This window comes from Melitaea cinxia, chromosome 30 (genome assembly GCF_905220565.1).
Source record: "Melitaea cinxia chromosome 30, ilMelCinx1.1, whole genome shotgun sequence".
In the NCBI taxonomy this organism is placed as follows: Eukaryota; Metazoa; Arthropoda; class Insecta; order Lepidoptera; family Nymphalidae; genus Melitaea; species Melitaea cinxia.
This window is the reverse complement of record NC_059423.1, coordinates 817,757-824,463: the sequence shown is the minus strand read 5'-3', so window position 1 is coordinate 824,463 and position 6,707 is coordinate 817,757. Positions and strand designations below refer to the sequence as shown.

Below are 6,707 nucleotides of genomic sequence, written 5' to 3'. Positions count from 1 at the left end.
AGCGCGATTACCAATACAGACAAAGAATGAACGATCCGTGAACATATTAATGAACTTGACTGTACACCGTTCACGGCACCGTGCTGCGACACTAACGGGCCGGGCCCTAACACTGCTTGGGCCCTTCATTGTCATCGAAGTCCAGTTTCAAATATTTTGAATAAAACAAATTTAATTTCTTAAATGTTTAATTAAAATCAACAAAAGGTAATAAAAATATTTTTTAATTCTAGCAATTCATAATAAAACTTAGTTTATATTTAGTTATTATATTTAATACAAATAATTTAAAGCCAAATTAAAATTGTACTTAAAGTTTATAAAGGACGTCACAATAATAATCAATATTGACAAAAAAAAAATAATAATAATAATTCAACGAGTACACAATATTGCAAGAATAGTTTATAATCTATGTATCCGTAATCCGTAAATAAAAAAATTCTAACATACTAAAACATTTACTTTGAATTTATAAATAACACAGGTATTCATATTTTTTGGATTTGTTACATCATTATGCTATTGCACACAAAATTCATTTACAACTTAGAGCTAGAAAACGAAATATAAAAAATATACTAACATCTAAATGACACTATGATAATACACATTTAAATATAAATTCTGTGTACGTCTGTATAAACATAGTTATAGTAACAGAAAAAAAACAAATACGTCATTTAATGATTTCTTATAGCCAATTACACTTTTGTGTGTAAATCTGCGCTTTTATGGGCAAAAATGTGCAAATCTGCTCTTTTATGAGCAAATATGTGCAAATGTTATACGTTTACTTCAACTTCATACTTTTCGCTTTTTTGAGACCGACAATTTTACTCTACTACACGTAAATACTGCATTTTTGAGCAAAAATGATCACAATATTATTAAGTGATGATACATATCATTTAGTTTAAATTTAATATCAATAAATTGTATCTTGCAGTTTATATTTTATTCAAATTTTAACATTATTGTTTTATAAACATTTTTGCGTAAATAATATTTGAAAATGCTCGCATTTTTAGCGTTGGATGTACTGACAACTTTGTCCTAAAGGGCTGGCAACACCTGCAATCTGTCAGATGGTTGGGCAGTAATTAGTAATTACTTAAGACTTGAAATCAAGTGGTACAGCAAAGAGTAAAATAACTTGCTTATACAGTGGTGCAGGTATCGGTACGGATTTTGAACGCTTGTCTCGTAGTGTGGATCGCTTTGAGCGTCATGCATGGGTCGCAAACCGAAAACACTTTTATTAAGTACAAAAGTAAAAGTAATCAAAACGTAAAAGTATTTAGTATTCATTAAATATCGATATTTATAAAATTTGGAAGTAAAGTTGGAGATCAGCGTTCAGTATCCGCAACGATAACCAAAGTTTCTGCTCATTGATACCACCCCTCCCCCAAATATACATATGTCGTGGAAAAACAATAATTTCAATTAAAAGTAGCAGAATTGATTATAGTAGTAAGAGGTAAACGCGGTGACGTCATTTGTTGTTGAAGTCACGTGGACAGAGTCATGTTGGAGAGTGTGGGAATATTTTGTAGCCGATTGTACTTTAAAGTTAAGATTGAAACAAACAACACTTAGTAGCTATATATACTTATTATACTTATATTACTGTGTGGCTACGGTACTAAAGAATATAGCCACCCCTCTCTTCCCGTGGGTGTCGTAAGAGGCAACTAAGGGATAACACAGTTCCGCTACCTCCTTGGAACTTAAAAAGCCGATCGGTGGCGGGATAGCCATTCAACTGCTGGCTTTGAAATACACAGGCCGAAGACGGGCAGCAGCGTCTTCGGTGCGACAAAGCCAGTACTGCAGTCACCAATCCGGCAGCCCAGCGTTGTGACTGGTGACTAGGGGCAAAACACATGAGTTCACGTTATTTTTGGCGTAAACTTGTGGAGGCATATGTCCAGCAGTGGACTGTATAGGCTGTAATAATGATGATAATGATGATATATATATTTTATTCCAGGTTTATTTCCTAATGCCAAGTAAAAACACAATGGCAAACTAGTAAATAAATCGATGAAACGATAAAGTGGCCTATCATGATTGGAAAGCCGACTTTGAAGAATTTCAAGAAGGTAAATTTGTAGCCGTGCTGTTCTGCAACACCGGCGCAGACAACGTTCGCACTTGCGGCGATGAGTGTACCGTTACCTGTGATTAAAATAAAATATTATTGTTTTTTTTTTTTTAAATTATTTTATGGGCTTACTCTTGACCTCTGTCTAGCTCTAGAGCACAGACGAGGTCGAAGATGGAGCGAGTTCGCCCAGAAGAAGCCTGTTCACTCGCGCTTTAAACATGTTCGGGTTATATGAACTCGGAAATACAGGCGCGTGCAGCTCCAGGGTACGCTCCCCCCACTATCTTTCATGCAAGATATCAATTTTATATTAAAATACAGTTTTTTTATGTTAAAGTAATTGCGGAGTTTCTTGCCCATTCTTTTCTGCATCTACATTCTGAATCGGTGTATACATTGGTGTCAATTGAAATACATCGCAACATAAGTGTCGGGCCACGTACTAGCTTTACTTAGCGTCACAAGACTGTCTTGATTAAGAGTGTATGCTACCTCAAATTGCTTATTTTCCACTCGGCAGGATGTCCATATTTTCCAAACTACTGAATATTTAAGTTTGAAAGACTCCATAAAATTTTCTCGATACAAAAAAAAATCGCAGTTACCTCTATTTTTTAACCGACTTCCAAAAAAGGAGGAGGTTCTCAATTTGACTGTTTTTTTTTTATGTATGTTACATCAGAACTTTTGACCGTGTGGACCGATTTCGACAAATTTTATTTTAATCGAAAGGTGGTGTGTGCCAATTGGTCCCGTTTAAATTTATTTGAGATCTAACAACTACTTTTCGAGTTATATCTAATAATGCGTTTTTACTTGACGCTTTTTTCGTCGACCTACGTTGTATTATACCGCATAACTTTCTACTGGATGTACCGATTTTGATAATTCTTTTTTTGTTGGAAAGGAGATGTCCCAAATTTAGTACCATGATAAGGAAACCAGGATCTGATGATGGGATCCCAGAGAAATCGAGGGAACCTCTTGAAAATCCGCAATAACTTTTTACTAGGTGTACCGATTTTGATAATTCTTTTTTTGTTGGAAAGAAGATATCCCTAGTTTAGTGCAATGATAAGGAAACCAGGATCTGATGATGGGATCCCAGAGAAATTGAGGGAACTTCTTGAAAATCCGCAATAACTTTTTACTGGGTGTACCGATTTTAATAATTTTTAATTTATACGAAAGCTGATGTTTGTCATGTGGTCACATATAAATTTTATTGAGATCTGATAACTACTTTTTGAGTAATCTTTGATAACGCGTAGTTACTTGACTATTTTTTCATCGATCTACGTTGTATTACTCGTCCATGTAATTGAAGTCGGTTTTTTTTTTCGTTTGCGAGCAAACACAATTATGTATTAAAACCTTAATATCTCAGTTAATATAGAAGTTATGGACTTGAGATTACGCATGGTAATTGAAATTAGTATTAAGAACATTTTATATGTTGCGTTTTTAAAAAAATAACTATCGGTAATGTTTGTGGGGAGAAAATACATATCATTCGCGCGATGAACAACCAAGCGCTCTCAATTCTCATGTGTTTTTAGTACGGGTGAAATTTGAATTCGAGCTAAGGTAGCCCCTTAATAACTGTGATGCGTGGTATAGCAAAAAGTACGAGAAATTTAGTGCTGGATGTTGTATATTCTAAACTAGCGACGTCTGTCCGTTCACATTTTTTTACATGATAAGTGATCACCAACATATCATATACTAAAACCTTCTCCGAAACACGCTGCATCTTATAGTATAAGTATTATTCCGATCGGTTCAGTAGTTTTCGCGGTATAACCAAACAAAAAAAAGGGTTCTCCATTTATTAGTATAGATAACATAAAAATTTATATCGATGAATAGCTGATCAAAATAAACCTTTAACAACTTTATTTGCTTTTAAGTGGGCTAACTATTTTTCTTCTAAGTTTAAATTGAAGAAAACAATATTGTAATAATTGTGTTTGCTCGCAAACGAAAAAAAAACCGACTTCAATTACATCGACAAGTAATACAACGTAGATCGACGAAAAAATAGTCAAGCAACTACGCGTTATTAAAGATTACTCAAAAAGTAGTAATCAGATCTCGATAAAATTTATATGTGACCACATGATAAACATCAGCTTTCGATTAAATTAAAAATTATCAAAATCGGTACACCCAGTAAAAAGTTATTACGGATTTTCGAGAGTTTCCCTCGATTCCTCTGGGATCCCATCATCAGATCCTAGTTTCCTTATCACGGTACTAAACTAGGGATATCCCCTTTCCAACAAAACAAGAATTATCAAAATCGGTATATCCAGTAGAAAGTTATGCGGTATAATACAACGTAGGTCGACGAAAAAAGCGTCAAGTAAAAACACATTATTAGATATAACTCGAAAAGTAGTTGTTAGATCTCAAATAAATTTAAATGGGACCAATTGGCACACACCACCTTTCGATTAAAACAAAATTTGTCGAAATCGGTCCACACGGGCAAAAGTTCTGATGTAACATACATAAAAAAAAAAAAAAAAAAAAAAAAAAAAAAAAAAAAAAAAAAAATACAGTCGAATTGAGAACCTCCTCCTTTTTTGGAAGTCGGTTAAAAATATTTATTACCTACCGTAAAGTGCAGTTTATTATAATTTTTGAATACTATTTGAATATTTTTCGTAAAAATAAAGTATTAAAATAATTTGTTTTGAAAACGACCCTAAGAAGCAACTTATGTATTTCCATATCCGGTCTATCAGAAATTTGATAGGTAAGGGTGACAGTTCTGGTCGTATATTATAAACTCACCCCCCAAGCAAGCGCCATACAACAACGCCCATATTAGCGGTGACATGGGCAGGTTTAATTTAGGATTGCTCCCAATGGATATCACCACACGCACCATCATGGTGGTGAGTGGTATGTTGTCTACGAACGCTGATATAATGCCTGACACCTGAAATATATATTCTTTTTTTTATAACACTATTATAGGATACAAGTGTAGGTACGGATCACCTGAAGGTAAGCGGTTACCGTATCCTATAGACGCCTGCAACACCAGAAGAATCGGAACCGCGTTGCCGACTCTACCCCCAATCCCCACAGGACATCTCTACCTTCTCACACAGGAAAACAACACTGATTAAAAACAATATTATTTAACTGTGATAATCTACCCGGCGCCATGTTGGCGCAACGGTTACAGCCATGGATTGTACCTGTTGCGCTGGCGATTGCGGGTTCGATCCCCGCACATGACAAACATTTGTATTGGCCATACAGGTGTTTTCCGTGGTCTGGGTGTTTGTGCAGTCCTTGTGGGTCTCCCCACCGTGCTTTGGAGAGCACGTTAAGCCGTCGGTCCCGGTTGTTATTATGTACAGCTGATAGCGATCGTTACTCATAGTAGGGAATATATCCGCCAACCCGTATTGGAGCAGCGTGGTGGATTAAGCTCTGATCCTTCTCCTACATGGGGAAAGAGGCCTATGCCCAGTAGTGGGATATTACAGGCTGAAGCGCGTAAGCGTGATATTCTATTAGATTTTGAGCAACTTATATTTGTACAATCAGGCTTCTCTAAATTTGGAGCTGGATATTTCCTTATCTGCTTCACTAATGCATTTTTTTTAACAAACTACCTTCGACCTTCTCAAATACTAATCTTTATGTGTTTAAAACATTTGTTAATATAAGCTCTGCCGCAACTTCGCTTACGGTCCTTCATTTTCATAACCCCTCCCAAAAATACTGGAATAATGTTTGGAGATAAAAAATACCCTGTGTCCTAGTTTATATAAACTTATACTCTCCTTCTCTTTTGGCATAATTAATGTAACATTTTTGGCACTATTAGAAGGCGTTAATCTACATGAGTTAATGAACAAATACTTGACTTACCCACAATGTGAGCATTATCGCTACCCCCAGTCTGGCGCCTTCATCCACTTGCAAAATCAGCTGCTCCATCAACCCTCCGATGTATGACACAAGACCGAGCTTAGACAAAGCCTGTGAAACAAAAACGTGTGTGTCAGGTCCGATACGTGACCGGCGGAATCGCGGAAGTGCTTAGCGTCCCCATAACCCGCCCCCAGGCAAGTGAAGAAACACCCCAAAGGTTTTAGTCCGTGCGAATCGGGCATATCCTCCAGCTCCCCTGGTCTGGAGGCATCCGATAGGGATTTCCTCTGGTAACAATTTAAAAAAAAAAGTTTAGTTACGTGAATTAAGATCGATTATTGTGACATTTAAAAATATACTCATCTTTTGTAAGTAAATCTTCTACACACATGCTTGACTTGGAAAGTAAGCTGGTGAATGCGTGACGAGAGTGTAAGAAAAGTGTGATCGGGCGAGGCGAACGGAAGTTGAGAGGGAGATATAAGTTACTGAAGATAGAAAGTTTTACTTCAGTCGTGTGGTCTAAAGCTAACTCGTTTTTTTCTCGTAAGAGTTGAGCGGTAAAATCAAGTCTACCTTTACCACGTGCCTCTTAAGATTTCTTTAGGAGTGGACTCCTTATATATATTACATACTTACTGTAGTGAATTGTAATGTAGAGTTATCATCTCACTGTTGGGAAAAATCTATAATAGGT

General features: G+C 36.1%; 1 protein-coding gene across 1 annotated transcript in view; it reads right to left on the bottom strand.

Annotated features, from left to right (window-relative positions):
* Positions 1–1,970: 1,970 nt before the first annotated feature.
* LOC123668054 (P protein-like) overlaps positions 1,971–6,707 on the bottom strand; it is a 30,140-nt gene continuing 25,403 nt past the window's right edge. The window contains exons 14-16 of the mRNA XM_045601847.1: positions 6,008–6,118; positions 4,913–5,060; positions 1,971–2,184 (exon numbers count right to left, since the gene is read on the bottom strand). Coding sequence (XP_045457803.1) covers positions 2,006–2,184; positions 4,913–5,060; positions 6,008–6,118 — 438 coding nt within the window. The 3' untranslated portion in view covers positions 1,971–2,005. The remainder of the gene's footprint in view (positions 2,185–4,912; positions 5,061–6,007; positions 6,119–6,707) is intronic.